The 24,348-nt window shown below is 44.1% G+C and overlaps 1 protein-coding gene across 1 annotated transcript in view; it reads right to left on the reverse strand.

Moving 5' to 3' along the window:
• Window positions 1-1,002: 1,002 nt before the first annotated feature.
• Window positions 1,003-24,348, reverse strand: part of igf1 (insulin-like growth factor 1) — a 37,959-nt gene continuing 14,613 nt past the window's right edge. Inside the window, exons 3-4 of the mRNA XM_072267409.1 lie at window positions 17,810-17,976; window positions 1,003-8,051 (exon numbers count right to left, since the gene is read on the reverse strand). Of these exons, the coding sequence (XP_072123510.1) occupies window positions 7,986-8,051; window positions 17,810-17,976 (233 nt within the window). The 3' untranslated portion in view covers window positions 1,003-7,985. The remainder of the gene's footprint in view (window positions 8,052-17,809; window positions 17,977-24,348) is intronic.

The following is a 24,348-nucleotide window of genomic DNA, read 5'->3' on the forward strand; positions in this document are numbered from 1 at the left end:
GCCTGTTCTGCGCTGTAGTGTTCCACATTCAGTGATGCCTCTGTTAGGTACACCTATACACCCACTCACTAATGCAAATATCTCATCAGCCAATCAAGTGGCAGCATCTCAATACACAAAAGCATGCAGATATGGTCAAGAGGTTCAAGATGTTTAGGGAATGGGGAAAAATATAACCTAAGTGGCTTTGACCATTGGTGCCAAATGGATGATTTGAGTATCTCAGAAACTACTGATCTGTTGAGATTTTCATGCACATCTGTCTCTAGCGTTTATAAAGAATGGAGCAAAAGAAGAAGAAAAGATCCAGTGAGCAGAAGTTCTGTGGGTGAAAACACCTTGTTAATGAGGCTGATCAGAAGAGAATGGCCAGACTGGTTCAAGCTGACAGGAAAGTGACAGTAACTCAAATAACCACGTGTTGCAATGATAGTGAACAGAAGAGAATCTCTGAATGCACAGCACATCACACCTTGGAATGAATGGGCTACAGCTGCAGAAAGAAATATATATACGGTGGCTACTGAGAGTAAATTCATCTGGCATGCCATTGTGCTGGGATGGCATGGTAGTGTGGTGGATAGCACAGCACTTTCCAATACAGGTGACCTGGGTTCAATTCCTGCCTCTGTCTGTAAGGAGTTTATACATTCTCCCTGTGACTGTGTGGGTTTCCTCTGGGTGCTCCGGTTTCCTCCCGCCGTCCAAAAATATACCAGTTGGTGGGTTAATTGGTCCTTGTAAGTTTTCCTGTGATTAGGCTAGGATGAAATAGGAGATTGCTGGATGATGTGGATCGAATGGTGGAAAGGACCTATTCTGTGCTGTATCTCAATAAATAGATAATAAAAAAATAAAGAGTCTAAATTTACTATCAATCAAATCAACTACTAACAACAAAAGAATATTGAAGAATTTTATTTAGCCAACCTCACAATGGTGTCTGTTATAAGACGTTAAGATATAGGAGCAGAATTAGACCATTTGCCCCTTGAGCCTGCTGTGCCATTTCATCATGGCTGATCCCTCTCAAACTCAATCTCCTGCCTTCTCCTTGTATCCCTTCATGCCCTGGCCAATCAAGAATCTATCAACCTCTGCCTTAAACATACCCAGTGACTCGGCCTCCACAGCGCCTGTGGCGATGAATTCCTCAGATTCACCACACTGCCTTAAGAAATTCCTCATCTCCATTTTAAAGGGATGGCCCTCTGTTCTTCAACTGTGTCCTCAGGTCCTAGACTCTCCCACCATAGGAAACACCCTCTCCACATCCAGTCTATCGAGATGAAAAATATTCACAGAAAATTTCATTTGAGAACTGCAGTCATGAACAGTAAACAGTGATGGAAGTATTTACTGCAAAGCATCTTTTTTGTATTTAAATTCTCAGGGTGTGGCTACACTGTTCCGTTTCTCCCATCTTAGCTCTCCTGGAACTGATGGGCTGCCCACGGCAGGTTACTTCTGCAGTGAACAAGACCAGACACAGATAGAAGACCAAAGTTCAAAGTACATTTATTAACGAAGAATGTATACTATATACAACCTTGAGATTCGTCTCCTTACAGGCAGCCACCAAACAAAGAAACCCAATAGAACCCACTAAAGAAGAAGGCGGTCAAACAGCCAATGTGCAAAAAAAAAGAACAAATCGTGCAAACAATCAGAAGTAAGCAAGTAACATTCAGAACTAAAGTTCAGGAAAGTGAGTTCACAGGCAAGAAGCCAGTCATTTCCGCAGTTGGTGTAGGAGTCTGTTAAATGCAGGTCACAGCCTCAGTTCAGTATAGAGACGAGTAAACCTTGTAGAGTAGCAAGCCAAACACTAGCCCATCCCCCTCCTCTGGTTCTGAGAACCCTGTCCTTTTTAATCTGGCCCTATGCTTAAATCAGGCAAATATGGACTCATTCCTTGCTCTCGGATCTATGCCCACAACTTCAGCACACTCTAAGCTAAGGCTTGGGCCCCACTGCCTCGATCAAAGAACACTGAGGCTGTCTACAAGAAGGGCCAGAGCAGTCTCTATTTCCTGAGGAGACTGAGGTCCTTTAACATCTGCTGGACAATGCTGAGGATGTTCTACGAGTTTGTGGTGGCCAGTGCTATCATGTTTACTGTTGTGTGCTGGGCAACAGGCTGAGGGTAGCAGACACCAACAGAATCAACAAACTCATTCGTAAGGCCAGTGATTTTGTGGGGATGGAACTGGACTCTCTCACGGTGGTGTCTGAAAAGAGGATGCTGCCTAAGTTGCATGCCATCTTGGACAATATCTCCCATCCACTACATAATGTATTGGTTGGGCACAGGAGCCAGAGACTCATTCCACCGAGATGCAGCACAGAGCGTCATAGGAAGTCATTCCTGCCTGTGGCCATCAAACTTTACAACTCCTCCCTTGGAGGGTCAGACACCCTGAGCCAATAGGCTGGGCCTGGACTTATTTCCTGGCATAATTTACATATTACTATTTAACTATTTATGGTTTTATTACTAATTATTATTTATGGTGCAACTGTAACGAAAACCAATTTCCCCTGGGGTCAATAAAGTACGACTACTACTACTACTTAAGCCCAGTGCTTAAATCAGCCAAACATTGACTTGTTCATCATTCTCGGTCCTGGGCTCCAACCCCACAACTCTTCCTTGCCTCGGATCTGCTGCTTCTAATGGAAAGCTGATAGTTCCTTCCCACTGAACAGTGTTGAACCAGTTGGGAGTTTTAGGTCACAATAACTTTTAACCTGGTCTCTTTTTAGTCAAATCAATGGCTTCATGTTCAAAGTTTTGAAATAACATTTTCATCAAATCCAAGTCCATTTCATTCTCTCTTTGTTTCCAATCACTTACTAAATATCCCAGGGAATGCTGTTACTGGGACAGCATGGCAGAGGCTTTGAATCTAAATCGAACTACCAAATGTGCATACAACACAGATCAGCCCTACCCAATCAAGCTTCAACCCAGCTACCGGCCATCTTTCTTCATCTAAAACTCTCAGGCTAATCCTCTACTCTCTTACCCCTCATTCTGTGCTCAGTTCTCACCTCATTATAGGAAGAATTTGAAGCTTTAGCGAGGGGGCAGAGGAGATTTACTAGGTTGCTGTCTGGTTTTGAGAGCATGTCTTATGAGGATAGGCTGAACGAGCAAGGGCTTTTCTCTTTAGAGCAAAGGAAGATGAGAGGTGATTGAATAGAGGTGTACAAGATGATAAAAGGCATAGATCAGGCGGGATAGCCAGAGACTTTTTCCTGGGGGAAAATGGCAAACATGAGGGTCATAATTTTGAGGTGATTGGAGGATAGTATAGGGGTGGTGTCAGAGGTGGGTTTTTTTACACAGCAAGTAGTGGGGGCATGGAACGCCCTTGCCAGTGGTGATAGTAGAGTCAAATACACTAGAGACATTTAAGAAACTCTGTTTCTTAGAAAAATGGAGGGCTATCTGGGAGGAACAGGTTAAATTGATGTTGGAGTAGGATAAGAGGTCGGCACAACATTGTCGGCTGAAAGGCCTCTACTGAACTCTAACGCCATATGCTTCCTACGATAAATTCTGGTGACACGCCAGAATTCATCGTTTCGGGAACAGCTGCTTCCCCTCCACCATCAGATTTCTGAACCTCGCGACTTTGTTTTTTTTTTCTCTCTCATTTCGCACTGCTTATTTCATTTATATTTCTTATTGTAACTTATAGTTTTTTTATTATTATGTATTACAATGTACTGCTGTCGCAAAACATCACATTTCACGGCTTATGATGGTGATATTAAACCTGATTCTGATTCTGCTCCTGACAATATCAGAATCAGGTTTAATATCAATGGTATATATCGTGAAATTTATTGTCTTTGCAGCAGCAGTACAGTGCAATAGATAATAGTGGAACAAAGAGTGAGTTTGCAATATATATATTTAAGTATGTATATATATAATAGTTAAATTAAATAAGCAGTGCAGAAATGCAGTGAGGTAGTATTCGTGGGATCAATGTCCACTCAAAAGTCAGATGGCAGAGAGGAAGAAGTTGTTCCTGAATCGAGTCATCCAGCAAAGATAAAAGAATTACAGTGAAGCCAAGATAAATCTAACTGATCAGATTCTGGGAATGATTGGTTTAGTGATACCAAGAATTTTTCATATCATTTCGGTTGCATTAACATTGGAAACCAATGCCAGCACCCAAAGAGGAGACATTCTCGGTTACTGAATGATGACAAGCCCATGGACAGGTGAGAGTGTGGAACGAGCTGCCAGTGAAAGTGGAGGATGCAGGTTCAATTTCAATATTGAAGAGAAGTTTGAATAGGTACATGGATGGAAAAGGTATGGAGGGCTATGGTCCAGATGCAGGTCAAAGGGACTAGGGAGTGGACTAGATGGGACAAAGGACCTGTTTCTGTGCTGTAGTGTTCTATGAATCTATCACTCAGAATCAACAAACTCATTCGTAAGGTCAATGGTGTTGTGGGGATGGAACTGGACTCTCTCACAGTGGTGTCTGAAAAGAGGATGCTGTCTAAGTTGCATGCCATCTTGGACAATGTCTCCCATCCACTACATAATGTACTGGGTGGGCACAGGAGTACATTCAGCCGGAGACTCATTCCACCGAGATGCAACACAGAGCGTCATAGGAAGTCATTCCTGTCTGTGGCCATCAAACTTTACAACTTCTCCCTTGGAGGGTCAGACACCCTGAGCCGATAGGCTGGTCCTGGACTTATTTCATAATTTACTGGCATATTTACATATTACTATTTAACTATTTATGGTTCTATTACTATTTATTATTTATGGTGCAACTGTAACGAAAACCAATTTCCCCCGGGATCAATAAAGTATTACTATGACTATGACTAGGTACATGGACTGGAAATGTTTACAAGGTGATGGACCAAAGTCTAGAAAATGGGACATTTTGGTGTGCATGGTCCAGTTGGTCTGAAGGGCCTGGTTCCATGCTGTATAACTTAGTGTCCAGGTAAATACCGGGAAGGATTTGGGGGAAGACTTGCAGACTAAGTCCGCCAATCATTATAATTAATAAAACATTATTGTAAAGAAGCAAAGCTAGATTGACTCAGCAAGAGGACTGAAGCAGCTCGTGGGGACAGCTCACATCTACCTGGGCCTCCAAGGTCAACCTTGCCGGTGAGGTTCATCTGCCAGGAAAGGCCTGATAGAATGCCTGAACAGCCCAATGAGTTGTGTCATGGTGTGTGCTTACAGGATTGGGTCCAAGTGTGGAAGACCATCAGACTCTTTGTCATGGCAATCGTGGGCACCAACTCAACCCAGGAGCGGCGGACCGCAGGCTCATGACTCAACCCAGGAGCGGAGGAACAGCAGCTCTCTCTGTCACGGTGGACCCAGTCCTGCGAGCGCACACTGACAGAGTTGGTTCTTCATCGTTCAGGAAAGGGCCTCTCAAACAGAAACCTCACTGCGTGGGCGAGGTTGGTGACGTTGTAGGAACCCACTGTGTAACACAGCGCAGGACGAATTCTAACCAAAGTTGGTCACATCTACTATCTGTCAACATCTGAAATGAAGTTTCAGCATTCTGTTACATGAAACATATTGCTCTTAAGATCAAATTCACAAACAAACAACATTATAGCACCTTTGTATTGAACAGATCGAACATCACATTGCAAATAAACTATGTTCCCTCCCATACACAAAATGTCAACCTCTAAAACAAGCAGATTCTTATATCAGCCCCATCACAAACTATTTACAGCAGGGTTACGGGTTACACTGTCTTCACCCTGTTTACACACCGGTTTGGACTTCGACATCTGCTACATAATGTAAAGAATGTCTCTTTAAAAGGTTCTCCAGCACTGTGGGAAAAGCAGAGAGTGAATATAGTGCAAATGTTTGAGAATATTGAGGGGACTTGGTAGGTCACGAAAGACTAGTAAATTTCTATAGATGTACCTTGGAGAGCATCACCAGCTGGCATGGAGGCTCCAGTGCACAGAGTCAGGGAAAAAGCTGTGGAGGGTTGTAGGTTCAGCCAGCTCCATTGTGGGCACTAGCCTCCTTGCCATCGAGGACATCTTCAAAAGGCGATGCCTCAAAAAGCTGGCATCCATCAGTAAGGACCCCCATCACCCAGGACGTGCCCTCGTCTCATTGCTACCATCAGAGAGGAGATACAAGAGCTTGAAGACACACTCAAAATTTTAGAAGCAGCTTCTTCCCCTCCGCCATCTGATCTCAGACCATGAAGCCATGCTTGTTATGTCACCCCTCAGCTCTGTTTCTCCACTACTTCTTTTATAGATATACCGTATATTTCTTATAGTAATTTTTGATGTATTGCACTGCACTGCTACCATGAAGTAACACATTTATCATACAAAAGTGGTAATAATCCTGATACTGATGATGAAATTTGTTTCCTGGTAGGTGGTAACCACCTCATGTATAAAACTGGCATCTTCTGCAGATCGTAGTGTCAGCCCCACGAAGCCCGCAGTGGGATGAGTTCGGAGGCTAGCACACGATTATAAAGCTGACAAGATATTGGAATTCAGCTTGCATTGATCACTGGTTTACAGAAAAATAGAATAAAATTGTGTGTAGTGTAAAACATGGGAATGCAGATTCACCATCTACTTTTTGGCAAAGTCCAGTTTCACCAGCCCTGGTCCCCAACTTACACACTTCGGCATCAATGCCCTAAACTGGAATCAAAAATCTAGTGCAGCTCAAAGTCCTGATGGTCCATTTGGTTGGACAGGACATGACTGCAAAGTTGAGCCACGTCGTATTGAAATGTAATGCCCTCACTTCCGGCTATCCAATGTTCACACCAGGGAAAAGAGAAAGATGGGTTAATTTGAATTGTCATCTTCATGACATTCTCTACCTGCAGTCTCACCAGGAGAGTGAATCAATGTCAGAGATTGGCACTACAGAACACATTTAGACAGTTGCCCTTTGGATACAAATTTCAAGTTAGGGAATTTTACCAATGAAGGAGCAAAGATCAGTTAATCTCACATTTTTTTCAGGTTATCAGCAATAATCATCAACTTGTGTCAACAGTCCACTAAAGAGTACAAATATTGAAAGTACTTCAAACCTGACCGGCATTTTTCTGGTGAGCAGCCCAGTTACCATATTGTCACACATATATGTCACACCTGCTTGTTAGAAGCACCCCAAACTTGATCCTTATTCATGTGGTCCCATTCATTGCATCTCACCTCATCCATCACTCTGCCCTTCCAGTGCAGAGATAAAAAGTATTAATCTCTTAAGAGCACTCCCAACTTGAATGCTTTTCAAACTTACATAAAATTTGAGACAACAGAAAATCCAGATGTTCACATCTGGAACAACAAACAATCTGCTGGAGGAACTCAGCAGGTTGAGTAGCTTCTGTGATGGGAAAGGCATTATAATGTCCAACTTCTGCCTCTCTTGACTCAGTACTGGCTACCTTCCCACTCCATTCCCAATCTTGATGCAAGGTTTTGACAAGTCCTTTCCTTCCACAGATTCTGCTCGATCCAGAAGTCTCTCTCAACAGACTGTTTGTTACATAGAAGTTGGCTTGTAATACCAAGCATTGTCCGTGGCTCAGTCTAGTCCAATTCACAGATAATGTTAAAGAGAACATGTCACAATAACAAGGCACAAGTTCAAATGAGTTCTACATCTTTGCTGCCTTAGGTATGTGGGGGTGGTGGCTCTGTGGACAGTGAATGTGCTTGGAAAGGCGCACTTGTAGAAACAATACTCATTGCTTGTCCATTCGTACACTTCGCCCCGCAACGATGGAAGCTGCCACCTTCCATGTGTGGCGATTACATGGAGTATGACACACATTCTACAGAGAGAGTTTGTGTATTGATCAGAGTCCTTCAATAACTTGTGACCAGAGGGTGCCTCCATCATTGGGAACATTTACACAAAGACCACCAAACGTAGTCCACCCAGCACACGGCTTCCAATGTCAAATCCGATAATTCCTGTTGACAGTGCTGGCATTAGCTCGGCTGGGATTCTTCCAGAGGGTCTCCTATAACACCAGAAGAAGAAGAAGGATATTAGGATCATAAGACCATGCAACCACAGGTACAGGAGCACAATTAGGCCATTTGGGCCATTGAGTCTGCTCTGCCATTCCATCATGGCTGACTTCTTATCCCCCTCAAACCCATTCACCTGTCTTTTCCTTATAACCTTTGACTCCCTGACTAATTCAGAACCCAGCAACCTCTGCTTTAAATATGTCCAATGACTTGACCTCCTCAGGCATCTGTGGCAATGAATTCCACAGATTAACCATCATCCGGCTAAAGAAATTCCTCCTAACCTCTGTTCAACAGGGGCTCCCTTCTATTGTGATGCTGTGTCCTCTGGTCCTAGACTCACCCGCTATAGGAAACATACTCTCCACATCCACTTTATCCAAGCTTTTCAATATGTGGTAGGTTTCAATGAGATCCCCCTAATTCCACCCTAATTCTTTTAAACTCCAGTGAGTACAGGTCCAGAACCATCAAACAACCCTCATACGTTAACCAAGTGAACTTGTGTTGGTTACCTCAAGAGTCCTCCACATATTTGGTCCTTCTCCAGTTTAGCTGCTGGAAAGGACCAAGACCTGGACCTGGAAAGCTGTGGAGAGTTTTGGCCTCCTAATCTAAACAGCGATAGACTTACTTTCAAAGAAACCCAGTCAAGGTTCATTAGACAAGGCGGAGAGGAGAGATCGAGCAACGTAATGCCTTGTATCCAAGGTTTTAGAAAGGTACGAGGATCTCATTTTTCCAGAATGCTGTCTGAAGGAGAGAGCATGCCTTATGTGGATAGGTTGAACAAGTTAGAACCTTCCTCTTGGGAGTGAAAGGTAGCTTGATAGAGGTGTACAATAAGAAGCATGGATCAAGTGGACAGCCAGAGACTTTTGCCCAGGGAAGAAGTGACATAACTTTAAGGTGGGGAGGGTCCCATCTTGGGGTTCATGGACCCCTTGGTTATGGTAGTGGTCTGTAGCATAAAAAAGGCTGGGAACCCCCGCTTTAAGGTGATTGGAAGAAAGTATAAGCAGGATCTCAGAGGCAGTTTTTTAAAAAAACACAGAGAGTGGTAGGTTCGTGGAATGTGTTGTCAAGGAAGGTGGCAGAGGCAGATACATTAGGGACATTTAAGAGGCACTTGGATGAAAGAAAAATGGAGGGCAATGTGGCAGGGGAGGGGGGATGGGTTAGATTGATCTTAGACTAAGTCAAAAGGATGGAGACTATGAGTTTGGGTTCAGCTTTGGTCATCATAAGACATAGGAACAGAATTACACAATTCGGCTCATCAAGTCTGCTCTGCCATTCCATCATGGCTGATTTATTACCCCCCTCAAACAAATCAGAACACAAAAACATAAGAAATAGGAGCAGGAGTAGGCCATCTGGCCCATCGAGCCCGCCCTGCTATTCAATAAGACCATGGCTGATCTGTCCGTAAACTCTGCTCCATCTACCTGCCTTTTCCCCATAACCCTTAATTCCCTTACTATGTAAAAACCTATCTAACTGTTTCTTAAATATATTTAGTGAAGAAGCCTCAACTGCTTCCCTGGGCAGAGGAGTCCACAGATTCACCACTCTCTGGGAAAAAGAGTTTCTCCTTGTCTCCATCCTAAATCTTCTCCCCTGAATGGTTTAGATGGTTTAGAGTTTGTAAAATGTGTTCAGGAAAGTTTTCTAAATCAATATATAGAGGGACCAACTAGAGGGGATGCAATATTGGATCTCCTGTTAGGAAACGAGTTAGGGCAAGTGACGGAAGTCTGTGTAGGGGAGCACTTTGGTTCCAGTGATCATAACACCATTAGTTTCAATTTGATCATGGACAAGGATAGATCTGGTCCTAGGGTTGAGGTTCTGAACTGGAAGAAGGCCAAATTTGAAAAAATGAGAAAGGATCTAAAAAGTGTGGATTGGGACAGGTTGTTCTCTGGCAAAGATGTGATTGGTAGGTGGGAAGCCTTCAAAGGGGAAATTTTGAGAGTGCAGAGTTTGTATGTTCCTGTCAGGATTAAAGGCAAATTGAATAGGAATAAGGAACCTTGGTTCTCAAGGGATATTGCAACTCTGATAAAGAAGAAGAGGGAGTTGTATGAAATGTATAGGAAACAGGGGGTAAATCAGGTGCTTGAGGAGTATAAGAAGTGCAAGAAAATACTTAAGAAAGAAATCAGGAGGGCTAAAAGATGACATGAGGTTGCCTTGGCAGTCAAAGTGAAGGATAATCCAAAGAGCTTTTACAGGTATATTAAGAGCAAAAGGATTGTAAGGGATAAAATTGGTCCTCTTGATGATCAGAGTGGTCGGCTATGTGCGGAACCAAAGGAAATGGGGGAGATCTTAAATAGGTTTTTTGTGTCTGTGTTTACTAAGGAAACTGGCATGAAGTCTATGGAATTAAGGGAAACAAGTAGTGAGATCATGGAAACTGTACAGATCGAAAAGGAGGAGGTGCTTGCTGTCTTGACGAAAATTAAAGTGGATAAATCCCCGGGACCTGACAGAGTGTTCCCTCGGACCTTAAAGGAGACTAGTGTTGAAATTGCGGGGGCCCTGGCAGAAATATTTAAAATGTCGCTGTCTATGGGTGAGGTGCCGGAGGATTGGAGAGTGGCTCATGTTCCGTTGTTTAAAAAAGGATCGAAAAGTAATCCGGGAAATTATAGGCTGGCGAGTTTAACGTCGGTAGTAGGTAAGTTATTGGAGGGAGTACTAAGAGACAGAATCTACAATCATTTGGATAGACAGGGACTTATTAGGGAGAGTCAACATGGCTTTGTGCGTGGTAGGTCATGTTTGACCAATCTATTGGAGTTTTTCGAGGAGGTTACCAGGAAAGTGGATGAAGGGAAGGCAGTGGATATTGTCTACATGGATTTCAGTAAGGCCTTTGACAAGGTCCCGCATGGGAGGTTAGTTAGGAAAATAGAGTCGCTAGGTATACATGGAGAGATGGTAAATTGGATTAGACATTGGCTCAATGGAAGAAGCCAAAGAGTGGTGGTAGAGAATTGCTTCTCTGAGTGGAGGCCTGTGACTAGTGGTGTGCCACAGGGATCAGTGCTGGGTCCATTGTTATTTGTCATCTATATCAATGATCTGGATGATAATGTGGTAAATTGGATCAGCAAATTTGCTGATGATACAAAGATTGGAGGTGTAGTAGACCGTGAGGAAGGTTTTCAGAGCCTGCAGAGGGACTTGGACTAGCTGGAAAAATGAGCTGAAAAATGGCAGATGGAGTTTAATACAGACAAGTGTGAGGTATTGCACGTTGGAAGGACAACCCAAGGTAGAACATACAGGGTTAATGGTAAGGCACTGAGGAGTGCAGTAGAACAGAGGGATCTGGGAATACAGATACAAAATTCCCTAAAAGTGGTGTCACAAGTAGATAGGGTTGTAAAGAGAGCTTTTGGTACATTGGCCTTTATTAATCAAAGTATTGAGTATAAGAGCTGGAATGTTATGATGAGATTGTATAAGGCATTGGTGAGGCCGAATCTGGAGTATTGTGTTCAGTTTTGGTCACCAAATTACAGGAAGGATATAAATAAGGTTGAAAGAGTGCAGAGAAGTTTTACCAGGATGTTGCCAGGACTTGAGAAACTCAGTTACAGAGAAAAGTTGAATAGGTTAGGACTTTATTCCCTGGAGCGTAGAAGAATGAGGGGAGATTTGATAGAGGTATATAAAATTATGATGGGTATAGATTGAGTGAATGCAAGCAGGCTTTTTCCACTGAGGCAAGGGGAGAAAAAAGCCAGAGGACATGGGTTAAGGGTGAGGGGGGAAAAGTTTAAAGGGAACATTAGGGGGGCTTCTTCACACAGAGAGTGGTGGGAGTATGGAATGAGCTGCCAGATGAGGTGGTAAATGCGGGTTCTTTTTTAACATTTAAGAATAAATTGGACAGATACATGGATGGGAGGTGTATGGAGGGATATGGTCCGTGTTGCAGGTCAGTGGGACTAGGGAGAAAATGGTTCGGCACAGCCAAGAAGGGCCAAAAGGCCTGTTTCTGTGCTGTAGTTTCTATGGTTCTATGGAATCTTAGGCAATGTCCCCTAGTTCTAGTCTCACCTATAATGGAAACAACTTTCCTACTTCTATCTTATCTATCCCTCTCAAAATTTTGTATGTTTCTATAAAATCCCCTCTCATTCTTCTGAACTCCAGAGAGTATAGTCCCAGGGGACTCAATCTCTCCTCATAGGTTAACCCTTCATCCCTGAAATCAACCTGGTGAACCTCCTCTGCACTGCCTCCAAAGCCAGTATATCCTTCCTCAAGTATGGAGACCAGAACTGCACACAGTACTCCAGGTGCGGCCTCACCAGTACCCTGTATAGTTGCAGCATGACCTCCCTGCTCTTGAATTCAATCCCTCTAGCAATGAAGGCCAACATTCTGTTTGCCTTCTTAATAACCTGTTGTACCTGCAAGCCAACTTTTTGTGATTCATGAACAAGCACTCCCAAGTCCCTCTGCACAATAGCATGCTGCAATCTTTCACCATTTAAATAATAATCTGCTCTTCTATTATTCCTTTCAAAGTGGATGATCTCACATTTACCAACGTTGTATTCCATCTGCCAGACCTTGGCCCACTCACTTAACCTATCTATTTCCCTCTGCAGACTCTCCATATCCTCTGTACAATTTGCTTTTCCACTTAGTTTAGTGTCATCAGCAAATTTTGCTACGTTACGCACAGTCCCCTGTTCCAAATCATCAATGTAAATGGTAAACAGCTGCGGGCCCAGCACCGACCCCTGCGGCACCACTGACTGCCAACCGGAGAAACACCCATTTATACCAACTCTCTGCCTTCTATTGGTTAACCAATCCACTATCCATGCCAATACACTTCCTCCGACTCCATGCATCCGTATCTTATTTATAAGTCTCTTGTGTGGCACTTATCGAACGCCTTCTGGAAATCCAAGTATACGACATCCACCTGTTCCCCTCTATCCACTGCACTCATTATATCCTCAAATTCTTCTGCCTTCTCCTGTAACCTTTGACACCCTGGTTAATCAAGAACCTATCAAACTCTGCCTTAAATATACCCAATGACTTGGTCGCCACAGCCATCTGTGGCAATGAATTCCACAGATTCACCACTCTCTGGCTAAAGAAATTCCTCCTCATCTCTTTTCTAAATGGATGTCCCTTTATTTTGAGGCTGTGCCCCCTAGTCCTAGACACCCCACTATAAGAAACATCCTCTCCACATCTACTCTATCCAGGTCTTTCAATATATGATAGGTTTCAGTGAGATCCCCCCTCATTCTTCTAAACTCCAGCAATTATAGGCCCAGAGCCATCAAACACTTCTCATATGTTAACCCTTTATGCCAGGGACCATTCTTGCGAACCTCATCTCGGCCCTTTTCAATGTCGGTCAATCCTTTTGTTAGATAAGGGGCCCAAAACTGCTCACAATACTCCAAGTGCAGTCTGACCAATGTCTTATAAAGCCTCATCATTACATCCTTGCATTTATATTCTAGTCCTCTCGAAATGAATGCAAAAATTGCATTGCACTGACTCAACCTGTGAGTTAACTTTTAGGGAATCCTGCACAAGGACTCCCAAGTCCCATTGCACCTCTGAATTTTGAATTTTCTCCACATTTAGAAAATAGTCCACATCTTTACTCCTTCTGCCAAAGTGCATGGCCATACACTTCCCTACACTATATTCCATCTGCCACTTCCTTGCCAATTCTTCTAATCCAAGTCCTTCTGCAGACTCCCAGCTTTCTCACCACCACCCACCCTTCCACCTATTTTTGTATTGTCTGTAAACTTGCCAGAGTCATTAATTCCATCATCCAAATCATTGACATAGAACATGAGAAGGAGTGGTCCCAACATAGACCCTTGTGGAACAGCACTAGTCACCAGCAGTCAACCAGAAAAGGTCCCCTTTATTCCCACTCTTTGCTTACAGCTAATCAGCCAATCTTCTAACCATGCTTATACTTTTCCTGTAATACCATGGCTCTTATCTTGTTAAACAGTCTCATGTGCGGCACCTTGTCAAAGGCCTTCTGAAAATCCAAGTACATAATATCTACCAATTCTCTATTCTGCCTGTAATTTCCTGAAAGAATTCCAACAGCTTTGTCAGGCAAGATTTCTTCTTAAGGGGAAACCATGCTGACTTTGGCCTATTTTGTTATGTGCCTCCAAATGCCCTGAAATCCCATCCTTAAGAATAAACTCCAACATCTTTCCAACCACTGAAGTCAGGCTAACTAGCCTATAATTTCTTTTCTTCTGCCTCCCTCCCTTCTTAAAGAGTGGAGTGACATTTCAATTTTCCAGTACTCCAGAACCATTCCATAATCTAGTGACTCTTGAAAGATCATTACTAATGTCTCCACAATCCCTTCAGCTACCTCTTTCAGAACCCTGAGCTGGTCCATTTGGTGCCAGTGACCTATCTACCTTCAGACCTTTCAACTTCCCAAGCACCTTCTCCTTAGTAATAGCAACTACACTCACCTGACACTCTCATATTTCTGGCATACTGCTAGTGTCTTCCACAGTGAATACTAATGCAAAATACTTATTAAGTTCATCTGCCGCTTCTCGGTCCTCCATTACTAGCATCTCCAGCATGAGTTTAAAGTGGTCCAATATCCACTCTCGTCTCTCTTTTATACTTTACATATCTGAAAATGCTTTTGGTATCCTTTTATATTTTTGGCTAGCTTACCTTCATATTTAATCTTTTCTCTCTTTATGGCTTTTTTAGTTGTCTTCTGTTGGTTTTGAAAAGTTTCCCAATCCTCTACCTTTCCACTAATTTTTGCTCCATTATAGTCCCTCTCTTTTGCTTTTACACTGTTTTTGATTTTCCTTGTCAGCCACGGTTCGCATATCCTCCCTTCAGAGCACTTCTCCATCTTTGGGATGTATATTTCCTACACCTTCCAAATTGCTCCCCAAAACTCCAGCTGTTCTTCCATTTCTCCTGCTAGTGTCCCTTTCTATTCAACACTGGCCAGCTCCTCTCTCGAACCTCCATAATTCCCTTTACTCCACTGTAATACTGATACTTCCGATTTTAGCTTCTTCTTCTTAAACTGCAGGGTGAATTCGATCGTATTATGATCACTACCTCCTTTGAATTCCCTTACCTTAAGCTCCCTAATCAAATCTGGTTCATTACACAACATCCAGTCCAGAATTGCTGTTCCCCTTGTAGGCTCAACCACAAGCTGCTCCAAAAAGCCATCTCATAGGCATTCTAAAAATTTCCTCACAACACGCTGGGGGAACTCAGCAGGTCGGGCAGCATCCGTAGAAAAGATCGGTCGACGTTTCGGGCTGGAACCCTTCGTCAGGACTGTAGAGGGAAGGGGCAGAGGCCCTATAAAGAAGGTGGGGGGAGGGTGGGAAGGAGAAGGCTGGTAGGTTCCAGGTGAAACATCAGTAAGGGGAAAGATAAAGGGGTGGGGGAAGGGAGGCAGGGAGGTGATAGGCGGGAAAGGTGAAGAAAGAATAGGGGAAAACACAATGTGTAGTAGAAAGAGGCGGAACCATGAGGGAGGTGATAGGCAGCTGGGGGAGGGGGCATAGAGACATAGGGATAGGGGAAGGGAGGGGGAGGGAATTACCGGAAGTTGGAGAATTCTATGTTCATACCAAGGGGCTGGAGACTACCTAGACGGTATACGAGGTGTTGCTCCTCCAACTTGAGTTTAGCCTCATCATGGCAGTAGAGGAGGCCATGTATGGACATATCTGAATGGGAGTGGGAAGCAGAGTTGAAGTGGGTGGCTACTAGGAGATCCTGTCTGTTGTGGCGGACGGAGCGGAGGTGCTCGATGAAGCGGTCCCCCAATCTGCGTCGGGTTTCACCGATGTAGAGGAGGCCGCACCGGGAGCACCGGATGCAATAGATGACCCCAACAGACTCACAAGTGAAGTGTTGCCTCACCTGGAAGGACTGTTTGGGGCCCTGAATGGTGGCAAGAGAGGAGGTGTAGGGACAGGTGTAGCACTTACGCTTACAGGGATAAGTGTCAGGTGGGAGATCCGTGGGGAGGGACGTGTGGACCAGTTCCTTCAGCGTGGTGTGAGTGTTGCTTTGACCCCAGCATCTGCAGATTATTTTGTGTTTACTAAAAATTTCCTCTCTTGGGATCCAACACCCACCTAATTTTCCCAATCTACCTGCATATTGAAATCCCCCATGTCTTCTTAACATAGAAAAGATGCCATTAAGTTGGAAAGAGCACAGAAAAGATTTATGAGAAATTTGCCGGTATTTGAGGGAATGGGTTATGGTCGAGCAGGCTAGGGCATTAAACACAAAAGGTTTTGCAGATACGGGAAATGTTGAGCAACACACACAAAATGCCGGACAAACTCAGCAAGTCAGGCAGCATCTATGGAGGGGAATAAATAGTCGACATTTCATGCCAAGATACTTGTTCGGGACTGGAAAGGGGGGAGGGGCAGAAGAAGAATGTAAGGTTTCTCCTCCCTTTCTTTCCAGTCACGATGAAGAATCTCAGCCTGAAATGTTGACTGTTTATTCCCCTGCTTTGAGGTTGGGACCTTATTCATGGACAGAGGCGTTATAGAGAGAGGAAGAGTAGTTTTTTGTTTTATTTATTGTGGTGTAACAGAATGAGAGGTGACCTTATTTTTATCTATTTATTGAGATACAGCTCGGAATAGGCCCTTCCGGCTCCTTGGGCTGCATTGTCCAGCAATTGCCAGATTTAACCCTAGCCTAATCATGGAACAACTTACAATGAACAATTAACCTACAAACCGATACATCTTTGGACTGTGGCAGGAAACCGGAGCACCCGGAGGAAACCTACGCAGTCACGGGAAGAACGTACAAACTCCTTACAGTCAGTGGCAGGAATTGAACCCCGATCACCTGTACTGTAAAGTGTTGTGGTAACCACTACAGTATGTGTGCCCTCAACTATAATTGAGGTACATAAAGAGAGGAATGCATGCTGTCTTTCCCATGGGGTTGGGGAATGGAGAACGCGTGGGCATAGGCTCAGAGTGAGACGGGAGAGATTTAGTAGGAACCTGAGGGGCAAGGTTTTCACCCAAAAGGTGGTTAGTATATGGAACAAGCTACACAAGGAAGTGGTTGAGGTAGGTGCATTAATAATATTTAAAAGGCATTTGGACAGATACATGGATAGAGAAGGTTTATAAGATATAAGAGCAGAATTGGGCCTTTTGGCCCATCAAGTCTGCTCTGTCATTCAATTTTTTTCTCTCCAGCATTGAGTACAGGAGATGGGATGTTATGTTGAAGTTAATTAAAACATTGGTGAGGCCTAATTTGGAGTATTCTGTGCAGTTTTGGTCACCTACCTACAGGGAAGATGGAAATAAGGTTGAAAGAGGACAGAGAAGATTTACAAGAACGTTGCTGGGTCTGGAGGACTTGAGTTATAAGGAAAGACTGAATAGGTCAGGACTGTATTCTTTAGAACGTCGAAGATGGAGAGGAGATTTGATAGGGGTGTACAAAATTATGAGAATGCGGTGAGTGTGCACATGGCCGATTGATCGTGCGGCCTGTCAACTGGGCTTCCTACGCGCAGAAGGTTGCTCTTTGAGTGCGCATGTTTTCGTCTCGGTGGGCCGACTCACCTTCCTGCGCTGTAAGTTGCCCAGCCAGTACCGTTACTAAGCTGACTCAGTAGAAATGTTTAATTCTACTGTTCCGTTGTCATTCTTGCAACACTTACCACCTGTCCTTTCTCGGTGTGACGCTGGATGCGAGCAGAACTGTCCAGACGCTGGGGCTTTGCACAGTACATCTCCAACAACTTGAGATCACAGCTTTGGAAGCAGCACTCATCCACGATCCCGCGGTGTGACCTCCGCAGGCTGGATCTGTAGCCTGTGGGTTTGTCTGCAGGGGGTAGAGTGGGCAGGATGAAAAGGCGTACATCGGACTCTGGGCTCCAGGTTTGCTGAACCCAAGAGGTCATGAACCAACAGGGAAGAGCCTAACAGACTATGGTTCTGTATTCTGTGAGGGAGCAGAAGCTGTCCTGAGAGACATCTTTAGCATTGTGAAGGGGACAATATGGAATATCAGATCATGGAGGACACAGGAGAGTAGAAGGCCTTTTAACTCATGGTATCTGTGCCAATTCTGATCCATCCAGGCCATGTCCTCTTCTCACTACCACCGTCAGCAGGAGGTACTGTTGCCTTAGGTCCCACACCACCAGGCTCAGGAACAATTATTACCCTTCAACCATCAGACTCCTGAACCAGGTTGGATAACTTCACTCACCTCAAACACTGAACTGATTCCACAACCTATGGACTCACTTTCACGGACTCGACAACTCGTGTTCTCAGTACCAGTCAATTTATTTATTTATTTACTTATTATGTGCACAATCTGCCTTCTTTTGCACATTGTTTGTTTGTTTATCTTTGTTATGTTTTTCTTTGATTTTTGTAACCTCTATTGTAAATGCCTGTAAGAAAATGATTTTCAAGCTAGTGCAATACCGTGCAAAAGTCTTAGGCAAATATATATATAGCTGGGGTGCCTAAGGCTTTCGCGTAGTACTGTATTTGTCAACGTGGAGCGGAGAGCGAGTTGTAAATCTGGCGGGAGCTAAGGATGTTGGGGATGCCAAGGATTAAGCACTGTGGGGGGGGGGGTGTGGGGCAGCTGGCAAAGAAGAAATGCCAGGGGCAGGGGTGGTGCAGGTGCAGACACACCCAGTCATGAGAGACCAGGCTAGGTCATTCGATTCCAAACAATTGGTTTACTGATCATTACAGAATGTCTCTCTGATGCTTCCTGCTCCCTCCCCTCTCCTTTCCCCTTTTCCCAACCATGATTCCCCTCTCCCTGCCCTCTTCCCACTCTCAGTCCGCAAGAGAGACCCATATCAGAATCAGGTTTATCATCACTCACATGTGGCATGTTTTAATGCAGCAGCAGTACAGAACAATACATAAAATCACTACAGTACTATGCAGAAGTCTTAGGCACCCTAGATATATATATGGACCTAAGACTTTTGTACAGTACTGTAGATGGGAACATGCCCATGTAGCAAGCTCCCACTCTCCACACATCTGATTAACCCAAAGGAACAGCAGGGGCCCGATACAATTTGGTACAGAGATCAGACGTTCCTTCCCCTAGGTGAGCCGCCCACCACAGCTGATCAGCCCATCTGCCTGAAGCAGCTGGTTTTAAGGCACCAGCAATCTGCCTTCACTCCTCCTCCTCTCAGTAGAAACCGTTACGCCATTGGCTAGAGCGCTATCTTTTAGCATATAATATGAATTATGAGTTTTTAGCATAACTCATATAATAAAAGACGATCCCCCAATCTATCTTGTTGTAACCTTTGCATTTTATGATTTACTTACCCTGAACCTGTGCCACCATATTCTGCATTGTTTTCCTTTTCAACTACCCTGGTGTACTTGTGTATGGAATGATCTGTCACGGTGGCAGGCAAAGAGAAAGCCTCAAGATATCTTGGTACATGTAACAATAATAAGCCAATTGTCAGTTCCAAAGTCTTTGCCCAGAGAGTGCAGAACCATTTAACGACTTTAGAGAGGGTGCAGAGGAGATTTACCAGGATGCTGCCTGAATTAGAGAGCATGTTTTATGAGGAGAGGTTGAGCGAGCTAGGGCTTTTCTCTTTGGAGTGAAGGAAGGTGAGAGGTGACTTGACAGAGGTGTACAAGATGATCACAGGCACAGATAGTGTGGACAGTCAGAGACTTTTTCATAGGGCAAAAATGGTTAATATGAGGGGGCATAATTTTAAGGAGATTAGAGGAAAGTATAGGGGGATGTCAGAGGTAATTTTTTACATAGAGAGTGGTGGGTGCATGGAAACCACAGCCGGGGTGGTGGAGGAGGCAGATACATTAGGGACACTTACAACATGCTGGAGGAACTCAGCAGGTCGGGCAACATCCGTGGAAAAGATCCGTCGATGTTTCAGGCCGGAACCCTTCGTCAGGACTGTAGGGGGAAGGGGTAGAGGCCCTATAAAGAAGGTGGGGGGAGGGTGGGAAGGAGAAGGCTGGTAGGTTCCAGGTGAAAAACCAGTAAGGGGAAAGATAAAGGGGTGGGGGAGTGGAAGCAGGGAGGTGATAGGCAGGAAAGTTGAAGAAAGAATAGGGGAAAGCACAATGGGTAGTAGAAGGAGGCGGAACCAAGAGGGAGGTGATAGGCAGCTGGGGGAGGGGGCAGAGTGACATAGGGATAGGGGAAGGGAGGGGGAGGGAATTACTAGAAGTTGGAGAATTCTATGTTCATAAAATGGATCCTGATTAAAATGGATCTTTCTTCACCTTTCCTGCCTATCATCTCCCTGCCTCCCCTCCCCCACCCCTTTATCTTTCCCCTTACTGGTTTTTCACCTGAAACCTACCAGCCTTCTCCTTCCCACCCTCCCCCCACCTTCTTTATAGGGCCTCTGCCCCCTCCCTCTACAGTCCTGACGAAGGGTTCCGGCCCGAAACGTTGACCGATCTTCTCCACGGATGCTGCCCGACCTGCTGAGTTCCTCCAGCGTGTTGTGAGCGTTGCTTTGACCCCAGCATCTGCAGATTATTTTGTATTTAAGATACATTAGGGATGTTTAAGAGACCCTCAGGTAGGCACATGGATGAAAGAAAAGCGGAGGGCGATGTGGGAGAGTTGGTTTAAGTTGATGTTGGAATAGGTTAAAATATCGTGGACCGAAGGGCCTGTGGTGTGCTCTAATGCTCTGTGTTATCTATAATAAATTCCAGTGACACACCACAACTCAGTGTTTCAGGAACAGCTTCTCCCATCATCAGATTTCTGAACGGACATTGAACCTATCAACACTACTTCAGTACTTATTTTCTTTTTTTCTTATTTCATTTCATTTATATATTTGTTTCTTATTGTAATTTATATTTTGTTATTATTATGTTTGCAATGTTCTGCTGCTGCAAAACAATAAATTTCATGATATTAAACCTGATTCTGATGATCTTCAAGTGGGTTAAAAGGCTGACACAACACTGTGGGCTGTAATGTTCTATGTTGAGAACAGAAGGTAAGAACAGACATGAAGCAGGAGGAAAAAACAGTATGATATATCTGGACCAAATTGCCTAGATCTACACTGTAGATATTTTCCCCCAATCACCGCACAGTGCTTTGCATTCTAAAGTTGTCCTGACCAGCAGACAACTGGAAACCCAAACAGCTCTGATGATTTGATGTATCATCTGAGAGTCTGGCTCAGGCTGTGTAGGCAGCTCCTTGCCAGAATCTGCAGGCTCACAGCCCCAGCTCAGCCCCCGTGCCAGAAAAAGAATTCACTTGGAAGAAGAAATGCTGTGTTGTACATTTCTATTTCTGGAAAGGAAACGCATGTTTTTTTTAAGTTTCGGCTGAAGTTGTTCATCCATTGTTAAAAGGTGTGTTTTCCCCAGATAAGTTGCTGCACAGATCAAAATTGCTGGTAATATTAAAGGCAGATGTCACTGAATTATTTTATTGAAGAACAACTATCTGTTGGTTTAATCAGGATAAGGCTGTAAAATTTAAAAACAGAATTCGACCATTTGGCCCATCGAGTCTGCTCCGCCATTTCATCATGGCTAATCCATTTCCCTTTCAACCCCACTCTTCTGCCTTACCCCCATATCCCTTCATGCCCTGAACAATCAAGAATCTATTATCCTCTGTCTTAAATATACCCATTGACAGCTGCCCGTGGCAATGAATTCCTCTGATTCACCATTCTCTGGCTCAATAAATTACTCCTCATCAACATTCTAAAAGGATGCCCCTCTATTCTGAGGCTGTGCCCTCTGATCTTAGTCTCCCTCAGTATAGGAACCATCCTCTCCACACACACTCTATCGAAGCCTTTCAACCTTCAATAGGTTTCAACAAGGTCACCCCCCATTCTTTAGAGTAGAGACCCAGAGCCATCAAATGCTCCTCATATGACAAGACCTTCAATCCCAAAATCATTGTTGTGAACCTCATTTGAACCCTCTCCAATGTCAACATATCCTTTCTAATATAAGGGGACCAAAACTGCTCACAGTACTACAAGTGATGCCTCTCTAGTGTTTTATAAAGCCTCAGCATTACATCCTTGCTTTTGTATTCTAGTCCTCTCAAAATGAATGCTAACATCGTGTTTACCTTCCTCAGCACAGACTCAACCTGTAAATTAACCTTCAGGGAATCCTGCATGAGAACACCCACGTCCCTTAAAACATCTTACGCAAAGGTTCCTAAAGAATAAACGCTTCTCAGACTTAGAGCCGGATATAGGTATCGACTTTAACTTATGTTCCGATGACAAACTCTGCCACCTTCATCAGCAATCATGTCTGGGCACATCTAGTCTGGTGGTATTTACACCCCATCATCCGTCCCTCCTAATTGGTTAGCCCTCATCCAATCAGGTTTCTGCTGTCCCATCTTGTTCAGAATGGAATTCCAGTTCTTACTTAGACTGAGACCTTTGTCTTTGTTAAAATTCTTTTCCTCTAGTTTTATTTCAATTACTTCTTTAACCAGGCTGTCCCAAGAACCATTGACACAGCACAGTAGTTTTGTGCCACTGAAGTCATTCAAAGGATTGACTTAACCATATTGCGATTATCAAACACTTACTGCCTGTGTACCTTTTATTCACATTTTTGGTGTGAAATAGTGTAGGGTTTGACTCTAAAACATAGAAGCACAATTAGTCTATTTGGCCCATCGATTCTGCTCCACCATTCCATCATGGCTGATCTATTATTCCTCTCGACCCCATTCTCTTTCTGCCTGTAATCTTTGATGTGTTTACTAATTAAGAACCTATCAGCCTCTGCTTTTAACATACACAATGACTTGGCCTCCAAAGTTGTCTGTGGCAATGAACTCCACAGATTCACCACCTTCTAGCCAAAGAAATTCCTCCTCACCTCTGTTCTGAAGGGACATCCCTCTATTCTGAGGCTATGTCCTCTGGTCCTAGACTCCTCCACTATAGGAAATATCCTCTTCACATCCACTCTATCCAGGCCTTTCAATACTTGACAGGTTTGAATGAGATCCCCACACATTCTTCTATAGAGTTGAGTATGTTTTAAAATTCAATTACAGGATTTGTACGGTGCTGACAAGGCCAGCGTTAACACACACTCCAGCTGGTTGGGATGTGGACCAGCGATATTACACTGGTGTGAGTTGGAGGGTGGTCTACGTGGGTTGGTGGTCCCATGTGTCTGATGAAGCCATACACCATGGAAACAGGCCTTTTGGCTCAACTCGTCCATGCCAGCCGAGGTGCTTTTCTGAGCTGGTCCCATACACCTGCATTTTGTCTAAATATCTCTAATCCTTTCCTTTCCATGTACCTATACAAATGTCTTTTAAATATTGTAATCGTACTCATGTCTACCACCTCCTCATTCCAAACACTCACCACCCTTTACGTGATGAATTTATGTAATTGTACTGATAACAGGCCCTTTTGGCCAGTCAGCCCACACTGCCTAGTTACACCCATGTGACCAATTTAACCGACTAGCCCCTACGTCATTGGAATGTGGGAGGAAACCGTATCGCTCAGAGGAAACCCACATGGTGACGGGGAGAATATACAAACTCCTTACAGACAGTGGCAGGAATTGTTGAACCTGAATTGTTGTTGCTGTAATAGTATTTTGCTAATATTTGCCCTTTGGTTCCCCTTTAAAACCTTCTCCCTTTCATCATAAAACTGTACTCTACAGTTTTATATTCTTCCACCCTGGGAAAAAAATTGAAAATCCATTTTGTCTAGTCCTTCCATGACTTTTAGATCATTCCTCAGCCTCCCTTTGATCCCGGGAAATCAGTCCCAGTTTACCTAGACTCTCCTTGTGGCAGAAACCCTCCAGTCTCAGCAAACCCCGTGAATCTGTCCTGCACCTTCTCTAACTTAATCACATCTTTCCCCTGGTGTGGTGTCCAGAACAGTGCAGGTCCCTCGACCCATGATGGTACACCGATTGATTGATTGATTGAGATACAGTGTGCAACAGGCCCTTTTCCAACCCTTCGAGCCACTCCATCTGCCAACCCACCTACTTAACCCCAGCCTAATCACAGGAAAACTTACAGTGACCAATTAACCCAGTAACCTGCACATGTTTGGACTGTGGGAGGAAACTGGAGCACCTGGAGGAAATCTGCGTAGTCACGGGGAGAACATAGGCAGCAGTGGGAACCTACTCTAAGGTCAATCTAACCCTTTCATTC

This window comes from Mobula birostris, chromosome 9 (genome assembly GCF_030028105.1).
Source record: "Mobula birostris isolate sMobBir1 chromosome 9, sMobBir1.hap1, whole genome shotgun sequence".
Taxonomy (NCBI): Eukaryota; Metazoa; Chordata; class Chondrichthyes; order Myliobatiformes; family Myliobatidae; genus Mobula; species Mobula birostris.